Source organism: Amblyomma americanum, chromosome 4, assembly GCF_052857255.1.
Source record: "Amblyomma americanum isolate KBUSLIRL-KWMA chromosome 4, ASM5285725v1, whole genome shotgun sequence".
Classification (NCBI taxonomy): Eukaryota; Metazoa; Arthropoda; class Arachnida; order Ixodida; family Ixodidae; genus Amblyomma; species Amblyomma americanum.
The window spans coordinates 218,610,460-218,632,385 of NC_135500.1; the positions used below are offsets into that span (position 1 = coordinate 218,610,460).

Here is a 21,926-nt window from a genome sequence, read left to right on the forward strand (position 1 = left end):
AATGAATGACAATTGAAATCTTCCGTGTAAGCCATAAAGGTATAAAGTATGGCACTAAACAAAACTTTTGCCACCTAACTCTCTGCCTACCCCTACTATATTTGCTTTTCTTGAACACCCACTGCTTCCCTAAGGGACTACTGTTTATCTTCTCTACACATTGAATGCACTCATATATATGATACTAAGATCCAAAATGTAACACACAGATATAGCCTTGTATTCAAAGAGCACAAGGCCACCTATAGTGTGTTTATACTTTGTATAGCATCGTTTTTTCTTTATAATTCACCCGACGCCTGCGAGAAAGGGGGCGTCTAGAATCAAACAAATATCCTAAAGCAGACTGCATACTGTGCTGTCTCATTTGTTCTATGTCACCTGGCACAGAAGCTAAAATGGCAAAATTCAGGACGATTAGTAATTCTAGTTGCATCAATGGTACCTCAGCTGCTAACACAACCTGCTGTTGAGCACAATTTTGCACGACTGAATCATTGCCAGTTGTAGCATGCTTTCCGACGCTGTTAAATATGCACTGGCGGTAAGAAATCTAAAGCCCCCCAGTACAGCTTTGGGATCTTAAAACCCAACTGATATTACTACTCCTGAAGTTTATTTGGAAGTTTTATGCAGGTACTAGGTTGCTCTTCTGTAAATGCAGAATTTCTGCAGTTCTTGAGTGTAGTGCTACCCTATTGACTGAATTTTTTATTTCAGCCATCCCGAAACACCGGAAGCCTCCGAAGAAGCGGTCTTGCTTTCGTCCGGCCACGCCAACGCAAAGCCCAGTACTTGACCCCACCGGAAATGAACCATGTGGTAGTGCTGCTCTAGAGCCTGTCTTCGCATCAACAGCCGAACAAACACAAGAATCGGCTGTGAGTGACAGCATGAGTTCCCAGGACACTGTCAGTCCACTACAATGTGCTCAGGTACCAGGGTATGATCTACCTTTAACAACCACCTTGCTGCCGCCCAAAGCTGTCGACACTGTTATCTATGCAGACAGCGTTGCCCATTCCTTTCTGAGAACAGATAAAGCCAGTGGGGAAGATTCCACTGATGCAAGTCGACTTCCTCTGCCCGCAGCTTCACCCATGGAGGCCGAATCCTTAAGCGCTGAAAGGTCACAGCATAGTAATGAGCGATCAAGTAAAGAAATACCTCAAGCTGCATTCACACTTGGTTCAAGTACGGCTTCAACTGACTTGTCTCTTCAAAGACAGAATGCTGAGCTGAGAAAGAGAAATAAGGACTTGGCCCAAAAGTACAGAAACCTACAGAGGCTTCACGAGCAAACAAAGAGAAAACTGCGCAGTCTTGTAAAGAAGTCACAGTCGCCACAACAAAAAATGATAACCTTGGAACAATTACCGTTCCTCAAACACGACCAGAGAAGGGCTTTGACGGTGAAAACTACGAAGGGCCTTAAGTGGTCTGAGAAGACTATTCGAGAGGCCCTTCAAATAAAGCACGCATGTGGAACAGCAGGCTATGAATTATTAAGATCATTATCATATCCACTGCCATGCAATAGGACATTAATACGAAGGCTTCAAAATATTAAATTTTTGCCTGGAGTTCTTCATGAAGTTTTTAATGTCCTGAAATCCAAAGTAGCCACAATGCAAGACATAGAAAAAGACTGTGTGCTCTTCATGGATGAGATGGAAATCTCCCAAGGATTTGACCACGATCGCTCGCTTGATTGCTTTTTTGGGAGCACTACATTGCCGGAGTCCGCTACAGATGTTGCCAACCATGCTCTTGTGTTCATGGTTGGTGGCGTGAACACGAGATGGAAACAGGTTATCGCCTATCACTTCACTGGAAGGTCGATAGATGGCTCTATTTTGAAGGACATTGTGTTCCACTTGATTGAGCTTTGTTTTCAAATCTCGCTTAGAGTGCTTGTTGTCACAAGTGACATGGGAGCTGCCAACCGTGCAGTTTGGCGCCTGCTTGGCTTGTCCAACCACAGAAACTCACAGACTGTCTGCTGTATTCCGCACCCGCACCTCCGTGGCAGGCAACTATTCTTTATGGCTGACCCCGCCCACGTCTTGAAGAACATCCGTGCCCAACTACTCCGAGTGGGAGAATTCACTCTGGGTGAAGAAACTGTTAAGGAACAAAGTCTTCCTTCTGGCACTGTCAAGGTGGAGCATGTTGAAGCAGTGTTGAAGTATGACTGTCAAAGTGAGCTGAAGATTGCAAATAGGCTGTCGGAAATCCACATCAGCAGTGGACATTTCACTACCATGAAAGTGAACATTGCTGTGCAATTGTTCCGTGAGGCTCCTGCTGCTATCCGATATTTAATCCAACAAAAAATTTTGCCCCCCGAAGCAGAGGCTACAGCGTGGTTTTTTAACCTCGTGAGCAGGTGGTACACCCTTATGTCGGCCAGACATCCGGTTGTTGCTCTGAGCGATATAGATCCTTCAAAGCATAAAGAGGCCACTGCGCTTTTGGAACTGACGTGCAGCACTTTCCGTCAAATGAAAATGGGAGCAACGGCACATTGGAAGCCTTCACAAGCTGGCCTTCTGGCATCGACCACTGTTGCTCTCAGCCTGTCGCAAGACCTCTTGGACAACCAAAGCTACAAGTATGTGCTTCTTGGCCGGCTCGTACAAGATTGTCTCGAAAACATATTCTCTGTGTTGAGACTCAAGAAGCCGGTCCCTAGTGCATACGACGTTAAGTGTGCACTGAAGCTGATTTGTGTTGGACAGTTCATGCACACACCTACAAATTCTAGCTACGAGGTTGATGACAGCTTGCATCTAGCTGACCTCCTTGACCCAACTATCCAGAGACATGAAGGACAAAACCAAGAGCCTGAAGAGCTAGAAAACCTGTTTGTGTGTGCTCTCACAGAAGCAGAATGTGACATTCTTGCTTATCTAGGAGGATTCCTGGTCAAGTCTGTCATGAAGTCCATTGGTAACTGTAGTGACTGCAAAAATGCCCTTGTTGGAGATGCTACAAATCAGTATAGCAATCTTATTAAGCTTAAAGAGTACGTGAAAAATTCTGAGAACCTCATTTATCCAACGCAAGCAGTGATTAATGTCCTTATAGAATGTGAGGAGCAGTTTAAGACTTTTGCAGATATGAAGGAAATCATGGTGCTCAAAACCCCATTTGCTAGCATTCTGAATGCCCTGTGCAAGGCTGTCAAGTTGAACTTAGGTTGCTGTGAAACACATCATGCTCAGGCAGGGAAGGTCCTCCTGACAAAATATGTGAGGACAAGACTGAGGATCCATCTACGACAGCAGCATGCACAGAGGGTGGATGGAATGTCTAGCAAAACATGTGCCGCAACAAACCTGGTCTGAACTCTGAGAAGGATGGTAACATCATATGCTTAGATGCTTGCAGTCAGCTAGTTAATGATTTGGCCTTGCTTTCGTTGTTTTTCTATAGTTTGACACAACTCAAGAAAATAGGGGAGATGTCCTTAAAGAATTCTATCCAGCCAATGGCGCCAACCGATTTTCATGACACCATGTTTAATGCTGGGAAGTTGCATCGCTGGGAGTGGCAGATGAACGGCAGTTAACCGTGGCTTAATCGGATTGACCGCGTTGTCATGAAAATCGGTCACTGCTATTGGCTGGAGGGAAACGGTCGGGGGGCATCTGCCACTACTTCCTTGGGTTGTACCCGAATATAGCACTCTGACACTTTCACTGTGTATGTCGTGTGTACTTTGCTCGCCTGTAAATTGTTCACGTCTTTCAGCATATTTTTATGTCACCTCTCTGTAGCAAGCTGTTGCTTGCAGATTGTGTGCACTAACCAATGAAGCTGCTTTGCTTCAGTCAGCATTTGGAAATAGCAAACTGATTTACAGTGCGTGCCACTAGTGTGTTCATCAAAGGTGAAGTTTTTAGGAGCAAGTGTTGGAACTAGATGCAAATGTGTAAACCACTGTTTCAAGTCTTTTGTGAAGTGCGTAACAGTCTTATTTTTGTGGCTGGAGCATCACTACCATGCCTTGCATTATTTAGGGGCTGTAAAACATACGCTCCCACAGAGTTGCTGTGGTGTTTCTCATTATCATTTGAGTTGTTTGCATTACTAGTCCTGCTAATTTAGCCCATTTATTGTGTCCTCTGTACTGCACTCATGCAATTTGTTCATGGCTATCAGTATATTTTGTTTTATGTAGAAGTGTTCATTGAGCAACGAAGCTGCTTTACTTCGGTCAATGTTTAAAAATAATAAGCCTGTTTGCAATTACACCATCAGTGTGCGCACCAGATATGTTTTACAGGAGTGACTGATATGTGTACAAAAATTTCACTGGTTTCACAGATGCTGATAATGGAAGAATGTAATTTCATATGCACTTTAGCTGGCTGCGGATGCTTATATATTCTGTCAGTTTACTTGAGAAAGAATATGAGCACCTCCCCTTTAATTGACAGTTGCCAGAAGTGTGTCGGCAATAAAAGAAGCTTCTTGAATGTTTACACGAAGGCGTCTGAAAATGTCATTTGGTTTCTTGATTTTAGGTTTTCTCACTTGTCCCATTGTTTGTATTGCTCCTCTTTCTCTGATTCCATTCCAGCAAGTCTCATGTTACACTCTGAACATTTGAGCCTCCTACTGAACACCCTGTGTAAGTTAGTTTTTCAGCACACGTGGAAAAATGGTAGGCAATGTGAAATGAAGCACTGCTTTAATGTTAACTCAATGGCAATCTGTACAAAACTAAGACGCTTACAACACTCGATCTTAATTTGTTAACATCAGCCTCAAGATTCCCTAAATTTTTTTAAGTATGTTTATACCTTTTGCTGAAGCTACAGTGTGCTAGTATGGGGTTGCATAGCTCATTGCGTAGAGCATGTGTAATTGCTCACAGAAGAGCAAAATGCACAAACTAATGGTACATTGCACACGCAAATGCCATTGTGATGTCGGTAATAGAACTACTGGGGTACTTAAGTCTCTTCCCGTGCTGTGAATGCATAAGCATTAGGTGCTACTGTTTTGCTTCTGTTGCGTGGTTTTATTTTGAACCTACATAGACCAGCGTTAGCTCGGTTTACCGTTACATTTTCGATTCTACTCATCGAGACCTTTCAAGGATATATGACGATGCTATAGCATTAGGTTCAATTTTAAATCAAATAAATAATTAATGGTAATTAAGACCTGCGATTACTCCGGTGGAATTATACTCGACATAAGCTATCCAACGATATATAGCTTGATGATGGAGCATAACGATTGATTTTTAATCACGGTTATCTAATTAATGGTCGGTAAGACAAGATTAGTTCAGTGCAATTGTACTCAACATAAGCTATCCAGCGACTTAGTGATGTAGCGTAAATTTCAATTACATTACAATTAACTAATTACCGGTAATTAATTGAGACCTACAATTAGTCCGGTGCAATTATACTCGACATAAGCTATCCAACGATAGAACACTTGCGGCGATTATGCCCGACATAAGCTACACAGCCACTACGGCCACATTCTGTACAGGCCGCGCATGAACCAAGTAATTGATAAGCATTAAAAAGTGGGCCTGCGTAATCTTTTGATTACCGTCATAACATTAAATTCTGAACGCCCAACACCTAAGCTCGGTTAGTGCTCATCGTGAGGAGGAACCCTTTTTACGTAATTGATAAGCGCTGCCTTTTGGCGCGATGACGCGCGCAGAGGAGAGACCCGTTCGGAGTGTAATGCACCGTCGCTGAGAACTGCTCTATGTCGTCGGAACGGCGTCATCTGTTGGTACTAACTTCGAAAGAAACGCCGATAAACTAGAATATAAACTAATGTTGTAGATCGCCCCTGCGACCACGCCACTGAAAGCCGGGGATGCTCTCTTCAAGGGGAACAACATGGCTGCCCGTCATGTTTAGCGGCCGTTTTCGGCAACACTGGGAGAGATGTCACCACCCTAAGCCAGGCGGCAGGCGGCATGTATGTAGGCTCCCTACTTGAGAGTGTTCACCAGCGCCACCCTCGACCATAGCGGTGGACGTAGCACGTCCTGTAATACCGCGAGTGTGACGTAGAACGTCATCTAACGGCGAGGGCGGAAGCTGTGCGAGAGCCCTCTTGTGCTACCTATGTCAACAAGACTGCCAGAACCGAGACCCCCGTTAACCTATTAGCAGACAAGGTAAAGGAAATGAGGGGCTCGTTTGACAAACATATTAAGGAAGCCAACAGTCACCGAAACCAAGGTGCATAGGAGAATGTTTTTAATTTTTTTAAATTTGTAGTGCCAATCCATCGGGTTTAAGGAAAATTACTTATAAAGCCGCAGAAAAAACAACCATGCCGCCGGTGGGATCCGAACCCACGACCTCCGAATATCGCGTCCGATGCTCTTACCAACTGAGCTACGGCGACGACTGTCCAATCTGCTGCTTTCGTGGGTGTTTATGTTTACTGGGTGTAAGCGAACCTTGAGAGTGTTCACCAGCGCCACCCTCGTCCATAGCGGTGGACGTAGCACGTCCTATAATACCGCGAGTGTGACGTAGAACGTCATCTACCGGCGGGGGCGGAAACTGTGCGAGAGCCCTCTTATGCTACCTATGTCAACAAGACTGCCAGAACCGAGACCCCCGTTAAGCTATTAACAGACAAGGTAAAGGAAATGAGGGGCTCGTTTGACAAACATATTAAGGAAGCGAACAGTCACCGAAACCAAGGTGCATAGGAGAATGTTTTTAATTTTTTTTAATTTGCAGTGCCAATCAATCGGGTTTAATGAAAATTACTTATAAAAGATTTATGTATATATATATATATATATATATATATATATATATATATATATATATATATATATATATATATATATATATATATATATATATACGAAGGAGACTAAAAAAAGATTTATAGTAAAAGATATGCAAAAGTCAAAAGTGGGTTTAGTGAAGCTTGATTCTCTGTAAAAAAATCTAAATACATCCGCCTACGCCAATGTATACTTGATGCCGCCGCGGTGGCTCAGTTGTTATGGCGCTCGGCTTCTGAGCCGAAAGACGGTGGTTCGATCCCGGCCGGGGCGGTCGAATTTCGATGGCGGCGAAATACTAGATTCCCATGTACTGTGCGATGTCAGTATACGTTAAAGAACCCCGGGTGGTCGAAATTTCTGGAGCACTTCTCTATACGGCGTCCCTCTATACGCTTGTCCGGTCTCGCTTGCTATGTGTTGTCTTTTTCGGCGCTACAACCCTCTTCTGGAAACATGCGCCAACTAGCCCCCAACAAGTATTACTCATTTACGGCGCCCCTCATAGCCTGAGTTGCTTTGGGATGTTAAACTCTCAAAAATAAAACAATCAAATCAAATATATACTTGATGTTTCAGAGAGCATTTTGAAAAATTGCTAAAATAGTAAGTTCGAAACTAAGAAAGTCTTTTCACGAACAAACCAGACGCGACGGACGTTAGTTCTCATAAAAACCACAGTAATTAGGTAGCTCATGAAGTAAAATTCTCTAATTCGCTTCATATCAACGCAGTCTGTAGTTAGTTCGAAATCATGAACAAAGCGATTGCATATCAATTTTTTTTAAACGATAAAAATAAAAAGTCATACTCTGAAACTCCGCAGTGCAAGAAATCCGACGCTTTTTTCCGCACAAAACTCAAACTGGGCGCATCAGGCGCGCAGGAAGCAGGAAGAAGAAAGCGCCGCTGCAGATCTTTAGAGAACGACTTCTTTCTTCATTTTAAAAACTGGTACAGCATGTTACAGCATACTGTCCAATGCTTGGAACTTCCCGTGGGACTAACCACCAGTCTTCGTTAATTAAAAAGGTTAATAAGTGATTTCATGTTTGTTATTAGCCTAATTCGGATAATTTTTATCTTAAAGGACGTCTGCCACAGATGGAATTTTCGAAGCTTCCGTCGAAACACCTGGCATACGGTATATATGGAGCCCTGACGGAGCTATGAGGTCGTCTCCCAGTGTGCACACCTTGGCACTGAACGTCATCGTCAGCCAATCAGGAATTATCTGCCTGGTACCATCTCTTGTGAGGACATAATATGATGATGGTGGTGATTTTTTTATTGCGCAAGAGTATCTGGGGCCAAAGAGAGCACCATGGCACAAAGTATTTTTTTCCTTCTCAAGGTGGGGTTGAGGACCCATTTTCCAAGCACTTCGCCCTAAATAAACCGAGCACCAGACCAGGGGAAAGCTTGTGCTCATTGTATCACCGGTGGGTACCCGGTGGCACTGGGGATCGAACCCCGCACCTCCCGCATGCGAGGTGGATGCTCAGACCACTAGGCCACCGCTGGGGTACATAATTCGCGCGATTCAATTAGCTGCAGCGAAGGTTCTTTAGTATTGGCTTCCTTTGATATTTCTTTATGCGCCCTTGCTACGAATCATGTCTTCTAGAGCTGAATCACCAATTGAAAGTGCAGTGAGTATGCTTACTGTATTAACTGTGCACTGATTGACTCAACACACGTTACCCATGGAGTGCTTTTCAAGTTCGTGAAATCTTCAAGGTCTGGCATCTCTGTGATCGAGAAACGTTCCAATAATCCCTCCTGCTCTTCTTGAAGAAACTGACCGTTCCATTCTGCTCCCACCTGGAATATAAAGGACGCCCTCCCACAACGTATACGGAGCCCTCGGCTGTCTCTAAATGTACGGTCCTGCGTGCTCGTGAATGGAAGGCACGGTCACGGCGGAACGATGCGTTTCCGTCGTCTGTCTGCTACGTGCGTCTCGTTGCCGACTAGTCTGAGGAAAAGCGTGAGATGTTTAATTAATAGGCGGTGCCCTCTGGAAAGTGGCGACGATTGGCAGCTCGCTCGCTTGAACTCAACTGAGAAAAGGCTTTTGCCGACATTCGGAAAAGGTCTCTTCCTTCGTGTTCGATGTGTTTGGCGCCGAGGCGGTTCGTCGGCGCCGTGGACGCGGCACAGGATCCAGCGCCTGCGTGGGGCCGCGTTGCGCAACGCATTCGCAGAGCGGCCGCAGAACCGGTCCTCCGCGGCGCCGTGTGTGCTGCTCGGGGCCGTGACCTTGTCAGTCAGACCGCGCTCCCTCGGTTTGCATCCTTCTCCCGGACCCGTCCATGGGCCCGGGCATGCGCGCCCATTTTCGGATCTTCCGAAGTGGTTGAAGATGTATTGAGAACGTGACATTGTCACTTCCCTCCTCCACACTGACCTGTATACCCTTGCATCGGGTGCACGTGGATGTCCAGACACCTGCGCTTTGGAGCGCACACAAAACAAACCAGCGAGCAAAACCTATAGCGCCGCTCATTGTAAGAGTCGGGGCTGCGATAACAGTTAAGTGGAGTTATTATGTGTCCCACCTAAAAGCGCTCCACGCCTTCGCAGGCTAGATTAACACTAATCACGCGCTGATTAAAACTTTACTCGACTGTACTGTTTTGTATTATATTCTGTTGTATTTTTGGCTTTAATAGGGCAAGTCCACTTACTCCGAACTTCGGATACAACGAACGCAATCCGTGCGACTGTCAGGTTCTTATAACCAAAAGTTAAATCACGAAAAACGTGAATTTCCTCACTGGCGTAGCCACGCACTGAGGGGTGCATTGTTTAGGTCGCGCTGGTAACTACAAAGCACAAACATCAGTTCATGACTGCATGCTTGCGCTGCGCAATAATTAGGTTTTGTGGCAATTTTCGTGTTCCGAAAACTTTTGTGGGCACCTGTACATACAAAGTCATTGAAACCGACGAAAGCTTAGGGGAGAGTAATATATATATATATATATATATATATATATATATATATATATATATATATATATATATATATATATATATATATATATATATATATATATATATATATATATATATATATATATATATATATATATATTTTCCTGGCGTAAATTTCTTGCGCTCATTTGGTAGAGCACCGCACGTGACTTGCGGATGTTGTTGGTACGGACCCCCACCGATCATATGGGTGTGCTTCCTTCTACTTTCTACGTGAATATTTTTTCTAATCTAAACGATGACACACCTTTTCCCATGCACCCTTATCACACGCCATACAAAATACACTGCACTTAAACAACAGCATTCCCCTGTGCTTTCCTTGGTTTGAATGACCGTTCGCTTCTTTCGTATTTTATTGCACTATACTGCATGTATCTCGTGTATCGTGTCTTACTGTCGGGGACAAAAGTCCGTGGACCGCGTGTTCCCTAAACGAAGCTGATAGCTCTATTAATAGCCGGCGGCTGGCGACCGCACTTGTTGAGGTGAAAGTGAAGATTTTTGTTCTTTCATCTGTACAAGCGTGGTCTCCAGCCGCCGGCTAATAGCAGAGCTATCGGCTTCGTTTAGGGAACACGTGGTCCACGGAATTTGACCCAGACTGTACGTACGTGTCGTATACCGCTGGCCCGGAACCCAATTACCCGACTTCGATTCGACGGAAGGCCGGGGCTCATTCTCATTCCGTTTGGAGCGGGGAGATGAGTGCTATAGCTTTGCGATCCGTTTCGGCTGGCATTCTGTATATCTAGTGTGCTTTACATTCTGTACCCAGTTTCGGATCGTTGTTTACACATCTCAACGTTCTATCTAATGGTTCTACTTTCCGAAAGGCTTTCAATCGACGCTGCTCGAAACAGGCTTTGAGCGGGCGAGCACCAGGTGGCACTGGAGGCTCTTGCTTGTTCTCTTTTTTGTTCTTGTACCGTGTTGTCCTCGGAGCTGTGAGAGACTAGCTTCGGGTTTAATCAATTTGGAATATCAGTGTGCGGTGGCGTGCAGCCTCGTCTTCGTACATCCGGGCGGTTTTAATTGGTTACACCATGGTGTATGCAGGGCAAAAAGCGCACACGTTCACTCTACTCTGGATTCCAACACCGACAGAAAGCGTTTCCTGCTGAGCACTCCCTCGCGCATATACGTATATAGAGAAGCGATGGCGGAACCGGCGGGAGCGGATCTATGATACAGGACACTAAGTCAGCAAGTGTTTTCTATGTTTTCACCGCTTGATTCGTGAACCGCACCGCGGGCCAATTAGTCATGCATATGATGAGGGCTGCGGCGCGAGCAGGAGCAACCACTAGTGGAGCAGAGAGAGGGCTTTGAGCTGTGTTCTCAGAGTCCATTGCGCGTTTCATCGGTACGAAAGGATGTCTGTCTTCACTACACGACGTACCTGGACCTATAGACCCCCCCCCCCCCCCCCCCCCCGGCCTGATTTAAGCTGCGAGATGAACCTTAATATTGGAGAAAAAAAAGATTTTGCAAACACAAAGAGGCTGCATTCTATCTTTTTTTTTTCTGTGGCTGCTTGCTGACGTACTGCCTTATTTCTGTGATGTCTTCGTCTTCGTGAAGCTGTCTTAGCTAAGGTTTCTGTCGTGCGAGACAAGCTCCTTGCCGAGCGCGCTAGGTGAGCGAATGCAGCTCTCGAATTTGCGTCGGAATGACTGCCTGTTCACAGTGGGAAAGAGCCTGCCGTGCTGTTTCCGGTCTTAAGCGTAATCGTAATCCTGATTTGTAAATTTGTATGCTCTACTCTGTGAAGGGTAATGAAGGTCACCGTATAACGGAGAGCGGCGGATTAATTTCGACCAGTCTGGTTTCTCTCAAGTTCGTCGAAATTTCATCACGCTGACGTGTTTGCATTTCACCTCCATTGACACGCGGCCGCCGCGGCCGGGATCGAACCCGCGGCCTTGGTCTCAGCACTGCGCCACCGCGGCGGCTTCCTGTAGAGGAAAGAGCGGGGTCGCAAGTTTGCTTTTGCCCAGACTTTGAGACGGAAGGGGAAAGCTTGCATGTCCTTCTTCTGCTGCGGTACTGCTTCGCGTGGTATAAATTCGAGATGCTGCGTTCAAAGCGATCGAAATACCGAATTCTTCATCCACAACGTGTCGGTCTCCTGAGCCGCGTTTGCGTTTAAAAAAAAAAGATTAATGGCTAACGCGGGGCCTTCATTAAAGGTCGAGTTGGGACTTAAAATACAGTCTTTCAATTCGCTGACCGAACCGAAATTTTGCCGCGCCGGGCCTATCTAAGCCGCCGCGTTTTACACCTTCCGCACGAAACGACCTACCGAAGCAGGTCACGGAAACAAGGAAATTACGGTACTGACCCTTCGCGAAAAAACATTGATAGCTGCGGAGAGTGCGCTCCGTCGTGACTACTTTATCGGCAGTCCGGGCTCGGAGGTAAGCCTTGCATGCAGCCTTACGGCTAACAGAGCCACATTTCGCGCAGTCTCCGCCGAAAGGTTGTCTTCTTCTCTATTAATGCTGTTTTCTCCTGGAAATGTTTATAGTCGGCGTCATGGTCAGAACTCGGCTCAGCTTTCGAAGTATCGCGCGGGAACACCTCCGAATGTCCTTCCTACTGCCGACCAAGGTCTCTTTTCTGTTTCTTTTCTTGAGCTTTGTCATCTTGACATTCTAACTAGTTGTTTTTCCTCCGTATTCTTTTACCGCAAGGAGCGTCTTGTGAGATTTCCCCCGCCACTTTTTTTTCTTTACGCGATAGAGTTTAGGCTCCAGTTCTGCAGAAAATCCCGTGTCGTCGGTGGAGTGAGCGAAAAGGCAGGTGGCCCATCTGCCACGTAGGTCACGTGGTCTTGTGACGTCAGTAAAACCTGCCCACCGCGGCAGGTGGCAACGTGCCCACCGGACTGCAAGCAAAATTCCCATCGTTGATTGTACCGGTTAAATTAAGGATTCGTCGCGAGAGGTTCCTCGGGAAAAGCAACCTGCTTTGCACGAGCCCAACCGGTGACAGCACCTGGCATCGCAGGGCAGTGGCGCATCGTTTAATCGCTGCGCCACTCCGCCAAGAATGGTATGAGTACTCCCAGGGATCTATGAAGGTTTAGTAGAGAATGACAGATTGCGCATATTTGGGCATTAACCCATTACCGCTATCACGCCATACCCTTAAGGCGGAGCTTAAACGGATGTAGACACCTAATTTTTGCGGCGCGTGAGTGTGCGCGAGTGCTCGGAGAATAATATTATACAGAGAGTGTGAGTGAGCCGCCTCTCAGGGTGCCGGTGCATGGCGGGATAACTTGATTGGCTGCATATAACCGAAATAAATTGGCGGTGGTTTAGCTCTGGTTAAACCTGGAGTGACGCGATAGCTACGGCTGGCCAAGTGGAACTTGGTCACGTGACCAACCACGTGGCAAACCACGTGACAGCGTGGCGCCGCCACTGCCATGGCGCCGCCACGCTGAAGACTCGAAATGCTACCGTAATGTAGCTATCGCTACAAAAGAGCTTCTTCTAAACCGGCCTCTTTCCTCGGCGATTGAAATTACCAGCACACGTACTGCTTCTCTGCAAGGTCGCACAGACTGTCGGTGATGACTGCCCTTGTGCCTACCCCACTGCGAAACTCACCTTACACCGCAAAATTCACGAAGTACTGACTGGCTAACATTTACGACACGTGGAAGCAATGTATAGGCGGCGCTGGCTACCCAAGCTGACAGTTGCATCTCTCTCTCGTCACGCATGGCTCGTACGCAGTGGCGCGAGGCCTAAAGGCGCCGTGAGCAAGTACCTTCGCGGATTCAAGGCAAAAAATGACGACACCAGGAGCACTCTCGTTAAAAAGAAAATATGCTCATCTTTTTACTGCCATGCATCTCCTTCACTCTCGCTATTTTCGTTGCCCTCCCCCGCGAGGAGTAGCGGGCCGGAGACATATCCGTGCGACGGACCCCACCGTCTTCCTCTTCGCATAATGGCCCGTACAGGTAAAGACCGTACAAAAGGGAACGCTGCAATAGAATGCTGTCAACGATTGCTCCTTGAGTGGGGGCAGAGAGTCATGCTCCTTGTTCTGTACGATAACTAGACTTCATTTAAACTGAAAATCTTTTAATGGTTGTTCAAGTCCGACAGGTACGTGAAAATAAATTTGGTTGTTGAGTGTGAACTAAGTGTTCCCTTTCATTGTGGTCGCCCATGTACACGCAGCCTTTAGCGAGCCTGGTAGGGACAGCAACCGCGTCAGCCATTGCAGTGGGTTTTTGCTGCAGCCACTCTGTTAGACCCTTGATTGTGAACCTTTACTGCTGTCTATTATTCCTCTCTCTTTTTTTTTTACTGGTTCCCCTTACTAGCCATAAACATGTCTCTGAAATGTTTCTGTAACATATCATTTATGTGCTCCGTTTTGTTTTTGCAGTTCTCTTCCCTTTTTTTTGTTTTCTACGCGTTCTCCATAGTTTGGCAGGTGCTTTTTCTGTTTGCGGCTTTCATTTACAGTGTTTAATTGCAGTTCTCGCCTGCTGCTAACCAGTGGTTTCTCTAAGGGTCAGTGGCCGCGTAAGGCTCTGAAGCGCGCCGGTTAAGCTCATTCTTCTATTTTCCTGTTTACCCTTCGATGTCTCTACCTCGTTCGTTCCACTAGCAATAAACATGTGTCTGTAATGTTCCTGTAACATCATTTTAGTGCTATCTGCTGGTATATGTCCGACGCTGTAGTCCGACCAATCTTTGAATATGCTGTAATGTTCTGATACCTCTTCACTACGACCAATATTCACAAACTATAAATGGTAAAAAAAGTAAGATTTATTTATAATTTCAATGGACGCGCCTTCATTACTGATCTCGGAAAAAGTGGCTTACCATATGTTATTAAGAATCCTATTTGTTGCTTGAAATTCTTTTTCCGCTTGATCAGTGGGCATTACAATAGTGACACCTTGCAAATAATTTGTTATTCTAGTGTCTATGCTACACGCATGAGGCATTCTCTTTAAGTAAAACCTTTGTCAGCATTAACGAACTGCTGTAAATCTTTCTATTTTCGCAGAGCCATTACAGAATGGAACAACCTTGCTGATCATGTTGTAACATTAAATTCGTTGTCGCTATTTGAGTCGCAGCTGCAATAGTAGTGCTTTTCAGAGATAATATACTCGGTGATGTGAATTAGCTCACTCAGTTACATAAGTATACTCTATTATGCGCGTGTGCGGGATGACACCAATGTGATGTCGTTTACAAATGTTTTAATACTGTTGTGTGGTGTAGTAATTTTGTTGTTGCTGACGCGTTGCGTGCTGTATTTCTTTTTGTCTTTTTGTGTTAGTGTGAAAATGTGTGTATACCCACCTGTCATGGTCTTTTGTTAAGACCGCGGTTATTATAAATAAAAAAATCTGTTCCGTTTTATTTTTCCTGTTCTTCTTCCTTCTTTGTTTTCGGCGTGTTCTCTATAACATGAGTAATACTGCAAGGGCTTTTTCTGTGTGGTGTTTTTATTTCCTGCGTTTATTACATTTCTCACCAGCTGCTGAGCAGTGGTTTCTGTATGGGTTAGTGACCGCTTAAAGCTCAAGAGCACTGGTTAAGCTTGTTGGTCTAGCATTCTTAAGAATGGGGGAACCCAGGCACGCACTGTCAGAGGCAGCAGAAATACCACGTAAATATACTGGCAGCCACTTTCTTTCTTTTATATTCCTCCGCCTTAGGGGTGTAAGTCGAATATTTTTGCGTGCCGGCTGAAGTTCGACTGAAGTTCTGGTACAAGTCAACAACTTTACGACTACTGATCAGGGACTTCACCTTGTAGTCTTGTACGCGCTCTGCGGCACTCAAAGTAATCCAGAGCCAACCACCGCAACGGTGTTATGTAGCTTAGAAGCTTCTTTAGGGCATAACTAGCATAGGGGCGCTTAATCATTGTTAGCAGTGTTAGCTTCGTGACAGGAAGTGGGAAAGCTGGATGTGCTATGCCTTTTCGAAACCGTGCTGGCTAGGGTTTCCTATTTGAAGAACTTGTTTTTCTTCCCTTTACGCTGTGCGGACGGTATGCAATCGTTTATAAGCCTTGCGAAAGTCACTAGAGCCATCTAGTGGCGAGGTGAGCAGTCCTGACGAGCGTGTCAGCAGCGTGTCGCTTTAAGGGATGGAAGGACGGCTCCCTCCGGCTGCATGTTTGGCTCCCCTCTCCCGCTTGGCTGCAATCAGCGCAGTGCGGCGGCGGACAGTTTGTAACAGAATTTGCGGTTGATTTAAGGAATTCTGCGCATTTAGCTCTTAACAGAGTGGCGGCAGAAATTGCGGGAACAGTCAATTAGGGTTAGTTACGCAAAGGAAGTAATATTTCTCAGCTGATTTTCTGAGAAGTTCGGTGCCTCGTGAACCGTAGTGCATTCGGGCAACGAATGCATCATATGCAGGCGGAGTAATGAGCCTTCCGGGGCTGTTGGGCTCTTTGAACGAATTCCCCTTTACGCTGCCCGCAGGAGGTGGTCCCGGGTAACACGTATTCCGCGGCCCGTGCCAATTTTTGCGCGTGTGCTTTCGCTTTTTCTTGGGACAAATGGTTTTATCGATGGTTGCCTGAGCTACAGTGGCGATCTTTGCTATTCACGGGTCAGAGTGTTCTTTTTCGCGGTGGTGGAAATGTGGATACATCAAAAGACACCGCTAAATGCTTCTGCGTGAGAAGTTCTTGGCCGGTGGCAGCATCATAGATGTCGAGGATGAGTTGAGCTTATGGCTGCTCTTTGAGTCTGCATGCGTAAACACTATACATGTACGCCGCGTCTTGAAACATTTTCGCCACGTGGGAAAGCGAGTGATTTTGCAAAGACTGTGGGCGGGTTACCACGAATAGGGTGGCGGCAGGGATTCCAAAACCTCTTGGAAGAAATAGTCGTACCTTAATTACCATTTTAGAGAAAGTGGTGCCGCTACTGGCGGGGATACTTGGATTTAAAAGAGCTAGTTATGCGCTGATTTCGTTGTTTCTTAGTGAATCAGTCACTTTTTAAAGAGTTTTTCCGTCCTTGCTCTTTTTCTCTTTAACAAAAAAAAACCTTTTGTTCAACTTTGTGCTCGACAACATGACTTCTCAGCTACGATTCAGCGAGACGCCATAGCATAGTCAGCCTACATTTCGTTAACATTATCCAGAGAGCAACCGAACTATGTGCATGATTTTGTTTGCTGAGCATGCTGCTGAGGGAAGAAAATGAACGGCTCGAAGACAGCTTCGCAGCTCATCCTTCATATTTCTGATATACGCGCTAAGTTGGCTTTTTGTAAAACCTTTGCGTTCGGACAGCCAGTGTAGTATAATCCTACTGAATTCGGTGACCTTATATTCTATATTACGAATACGAAGAAAAACGATATAGCCGCGGTCACTTTTCTGTGTAGCTAGCACACTGAGCTGCTGCCCGTGCTGGCTGCACAGCGTCCCTTTATAGCTTGTCGATTGCCGTGCAGTCGCAGCGACCGAATCGCGGATCAAACAGACTGGAAACCGCCAGATCATCGCTGCCACGAGGAAAACAAAATATCTGCGGTCTCTTTTCAGTTCAGTCACACGGCTGCAGTCGCCACGCCACCGCACAGAAGCCAGCATGCAACTGGCGAGTGGGACCCAACGTATGCCGCCTCGAGCGAAAAATGCCGGGGGGGGGGGGGGGGATCCAAAGGGCGCGCCCTCCCCAGAAAGTGGAGGTGTGGGCATCTAGGCACCCCATTCCGCTATGCCGTGTTTCGCGGGTGCAGTGGCGTCGGTGTGCGGACGGGCAGCCGAAGTTGCGTCGCGTGACTGTGTGCTCGTCGTCCGTCTCTCTCGCACGACGGTTGTGCACAGGGAAAAGACAGCATTGCGACAAAACAGCACCCGTCAAAACAGCACGCGTCAAAAGAGCACGCCGGACAAAACGGCACACCGACAAAACAAACAGCACAGCGAAAAAGCAGCACGACAACAAAACAGTAATCCCATTACGGTGCAGCGCTGCTGGATGGGTGAACTATGATATCCATAACCGCAAACGGTAATTCACAACACACGCGGCAGCGACCTTCGGAGTTAGCGAGTGCTCGTTTCACAGACTCAATAAGGGACGCGGTAGGGTAATATTCGCTATCTCGAATACCGGCTTTTTTATGGCGGTTATTCGAATGAATAACGCAGTAGAAGTTGTTCTGGAAGTCGCTTTGGAAGTCGTCACTAACCTTCGAAGGTTAGCTATGGCCGCTGAAGAGCGGGCGAGGTCTATGTGCAAAAGGAAGCGGCCGTGTGCGGCGGCACGTAATGCATCGTAAGCAGCCAAGAAAACCGAGGGCATCTGACAGCAAAGCAGATGTCCGGGCCATTTTGTCTCCCAGATTCTTTTTTACATAACAGAAAGAAACGAGCACTCGCTAACTCCGAAGGTCGCTGCCGCGTGTGTTGTGAATTACCGTTTGCGGTTATGGCTATGATAGTTCACCCATCCAGCAGCGCTGCACAGTAATGTGATGTGCTGTTTTGTCGCCGTGCTGTTTGTTTCCGCGCGCTCTTCTGTCGTCGTGCTGTTTTTTCGCTGTGCTGTTTTGACGGTGCGCCGTTTTGTCCGGCGTGCTGTTTCAACGCGTGCTGTTTTTCCCTGTGCGATTTTGTCGCTGTGCCGTTTTTTCCCTGTGGTGTTTTGTCGCTGTGCTGTTTTGACGTGTGCTGATCTTTTGTGTCCCCGCCGATAGCCATCCACTTGTTCTTTGCAAAATGTTCGTGCAGGTAGCTCCAATAGGGAGCAGTAAGTTTGCGCACTAGGATCTAATTTTGGAAAACAGGAAAAGAGCGTATTTTTCGCTCGTGATTAAATGGTTGCTTGAATGCGGATAATCAGTTCTCTTTCATAGATGACTGTGTCTGTGCGTCTGGGCTCAAAACTAGTGAAGTCCTGCACTGTAATAAATTTTCTCCCAACCCTGCTGCGCTGGCTCAGTGGTTATGGCGCTCGGCTGCCGGCACGAAAGACGCGAGTTCGATGCCTGCCGCGGCGGTCGAATTTCGATGTAGGCGGAATTCTAGAGGCCCGTGTACTGTGCGATGTCAGTGCCCGTTAAAGAACCCCGGGTGGTCGAAATTTCCGGAGCCCTCCACTACGGCGTCCCTCACAGTCTGAATCGCTTTGGGACGTTAAACCCCCATGAACCTAAACCTTACCACTCTTGTCCTCTTCTGGCCTTTCGCAGGATGCCGCTGCACGGCTTCCCATGCCCGCCCGCACGAACAGCCCGCGGTACGTCGCTGGCCGTGGCTGCTGCAGCAGCAGCAGCAGCAGCCGCAGCCCCGGTGGGCGTCGGCCCTGTGGCGCGCCCGCTGTCCTGTCGGTGGTGGCTCGTACCGCTGGGCGCACACCACGAGCTCGCTGCGGGACGATGACGACGCCGGGGGAGGGGGACCAGCGGTGGCCCTGCAGGCCGACCAGTGGCCCTACCGCGACCGCAACATCACGGTCACCACGTGCGCCGACCTCTACAAGGTGGGTCGCACTGCCCGTTGAGGTACAGGCGTGGTACCTTTGAGCGTGCACGGTACAAGACCACTGCAATCAATCGAGAGCCGAAGCGACACCTCCGACAAGTCGCGCTCAAGTTACGTTCAGCCTCTGTCAGAAATAAACAGGCCGCCATCAGGTACAGTCTTTCTCAAAAGTGTACAGCCCAAGGCGTCTGCTTCTAAGCCACACAGAAGAGCGTCTCCTCTTGCATACTCAGGGACCACAATCTCACGAAAGCGGCAGGAACTTAGGTCCTAAACCCTTCCCGAACTTAGTACTGTCAAATGTGCTAAGGAGCCCCGCTACACAGCTTGCAAGCAAAGCCCTTGGGCTGTGTATTTTTGACAAAGGCTGTATGTCTTCGGGCTGTACACTGCTATTTATTTGGCATCACCAACGTTGCAAATCTCGCGAATGATTGAGACTGTCCTTCTCACCCTTTCCTCTCGGGGTCTACAAAAGCCCCGCTACAAGGGAGGCAGCAGCAAACATGGTGCCCCGTGCGCAGGTTACAGCTACCACTCTATGAAGCTTTTTGCATCCGGCAGGGCACAAATGTGACCCCGAAGAAGTTACCTCGGGGCCGGAAGTTTGTCGCCATATGATATAGGCGCACCGCTGGGGCACAAAGCGTCGTGACTAGCGTGACATGAGCGACTTTCATCAGACTTACGCTGCGCGGTGCACAGTCGGCGCTTAGTAAGGCGCATTGTGGACGACCCGTAGCGTCCTAGACACTGACTAGGTGGTGTTGGCTCAAGCGTCGTGTCTGTTCTCTGACCTGGTCTCTGAGCCCCGCCTGGTCTCTGAGCCCCGGTTTTGCCGCGTAAATGCAGTTAAACCTCAACTCGAAAAAGACCGCAGTGATTTCGGTAGCGTAAAGTTTTTGTTTTGTTTTTAATTTCATGGTAATAATTAATGGCTCTGTGTTACTTTCTCGTCGAAAACTAATTAGCGCAACATGGAAAAGCGTCCTCGAGGGTGGCACACAGTACAACGTGCTACTGACAACTGGTTTGTTTATTGAAATACAACAAGTTTGCATTCGCAGGCATTGTGCTTATCAGCGGCAGAAACGTCAAGAAGGTGAAAGGGCCAGAAAAGTGTTAAAACGGAAAGAAAATGAATAATTTTTGACTCAGTGAGAGACTAACAACAATAAGAGCAAGAGATGAATCTTAAAGGTAATGAAATGCAATATGAGACGTGGTGTAAATAGCCAAGGGGCATATCTGACGGGAATGAGGATCTACAGGTATGCAAAAGGACAAATAAGTTTTTCTCTAATTGCATGAACTGCTCTTAAACATTTCGAGGAATGACCTTAAAGTAAAGTATGCCATCCTTAAGCGAGTGCACTACCCAGCCCCACAGCTTCATGCAGTTGAATGATTTTATCTATGTCCTCCTCGCAAGCAATCCTGATAACCTGTGTGCATGACTGCTTCCGAGCAAGAACTTCTCCTTTCCTGGACCAGACGAATTCATCGTTCACTTCTCTGGCTTTCTTTTTAGCGAACCACAGTAGTTTCTTGTTGGAAGCTTTCAGGTCATCAAAAACCTGATGTCGTTATCGCATTTCCTTCGCTTCGAAAACAAATCTGCCTTTGTGAATCGATTGGAAAAACGGATAAGAACTGCAGGTACCATGTCTTCTTTGCAGTGAAGAAGACGCAATCCTTCAACGTCGTTTTCTGCAATGGGAGCAACTCAAGTTTCCTCACAAGATCGTTTACTTTGTCTAGTATTTTTTCTCCACCTGTCAGAGGAAGTCCACGAATTTCGATGTTTTGCCGTCTACATTTAGGTCGTTCGATTTCTGACGCAATCTTTTCGAATGTCGTGCATGTCATAGTTTCCCTCAACGTTATCAACTCTCTTGCGAGGAAACTCAGTTTCCCTCTCATGCCTCTCGGATGTTTCTAATGGTTTATCGCGGGTGTCATACATGTGCTCAACGAATGTTTCGATGTTGCGCACAGTTTCCTTCATGGTTGAGAGGTCATCTACTCTTGCTGTGAGGTATGCCAGTGGTTTACTTATATTGTCACGTACTAGAAGACGACAAAGTGGGCAGTGGCGCGGCACGGAGTGCTCGCGCTAGGCCCACCGCCATTAAATCATTCCATCGCCATCTGTCATGTAGTCCGGCTTTCACCTGCTTGCCGTCACGTAACAATATCAGCAAGCTGTTTGCCTGAGGTGGCAGTAGTCTCATTATTTTGAGATCTTCTGCCATAATTGCGGCGAGGCGTTGGTGCACGGCATGTAAAGCATTTCAGAGTTTTTCTTGTTTTAGCACCTTTCCTTTCAAAATTCTGGTCCCCAATTCTTGCACACTTGCCGATATGGCATTTTTGGCAGCAGCTGGCACAAGCGGCAGCGACAGCTGAGTAGAAATAGTAATCAAGGAGCGAAGACTAACCCGCGAAGTCAAAAATCTTCTTCTTGTCTTATTAAATATTCATCTCAACGGAAGCGATCTAAAAAGCCGACATCACTCATACAGTGTACAAGAGCACATAAATATATAAGTGTATAAGAGTGAATTCGGTATTTAGAATTATGTTTTAGATGATTATTTGTACCTGATTGGCTGTCTGC

At 46.8% G+C, this 21,926-nt stretch overlaps 1 protein-coding gene across 1 annotated transcript in view; it reads left to right on the plus strand.

The window, feature by feature from the left end:
* Positions 1-21,926, plus strand: part of LOC144129369 (uncharacterized) — an 80,764-nt gene that overhangs the window by 36,754 nt on the left and 22,084 nt on the right. Inside the window, exon 2 of the mRNA XM_077663443.1 lies at positions 19,015-19,304. Within this exon, the coding sequence (XP_077519569.1) occupies positions 19,015-19,304 (290 nt within the window). The remainder of the gene's footprint in view (positions 1-19,014; positions 19,305-21,926) is intronic.